At 39.5% G+C, this 200-nt stretch overlaps 2 protein-coding genes across 5 annotated transcripts in view; both read left to right on the top strand.

Moving 5' to 3' along the window:
* LOC118598679 (complement factor H-like) overlaps window positions 1-200 on the top strand; it is a gene marked incomplete in the record, with an annotated part of 60185 nt that overhangs the window by 27188 nt on the left and 32797 nt on the right.
* The window catches only part of LOC112150175 (complement factor H), a 66268-nt gene that overhangs the window by 49085 nt on the left and 16983 nt on the right, over window positions 1-200 (top strand). For 3 of the 4 annotated variants that reach the window (XM_036211593.1, XM_036211592.1, XM_036211591.1), the window contains one exon: window positions 13-192. The exons of the other annotated variant lie outside the window; for it this stretch is intronic. In XM_036211593.1, the coding sequence (XP_036067486.1) occupies window positions 13-192 (180 nt within the window). The remainder of the gene's footprint in view (window positions 1-12; window positions 193-200) is intronic. 4 annotated transcript variants of the gene reach the window in all.

Here is a 200-nt window from a genome sequence, read left to right as displayed (position 1 = left end):
TTATCACTGCAGGCATTCCTTGTAATGTTCCTCAACTGGGCCCAGGTCTGAGAACTTCTCCGATCATCTCAAGAATGAAATCAGGAGGAAAATTAAATGTATTCTGTACCTTTGAGTATGAACTTGAAGGAGAAAATGAAATTGAATGTTTAGACACAGGACTTTGGAGTTCAACCTTCCCAACATGCACAAGTATGTTC

This window comes from Oryzias melastigma, linkage group LG4 (genome assembly GCF_002922805.2).
Source record: "Oryzias melastigma strain HK-1 linkage group LG4, ASM292280v2, whole genome shotgun sequence".
NCBI classification, from domain to species: domain Eukaryota; kingdom Metazoa; phylum Chordata; class Actinopteri; order Beloniformes; family Adrianichthyidae; genus Oryzias; species Oryzias melastigma.
The sequence above is the reverse complement of the archived record's forward strand: the minus strand, read 5'-3'. Positions and strand labels throughout refer to the sequence as shown.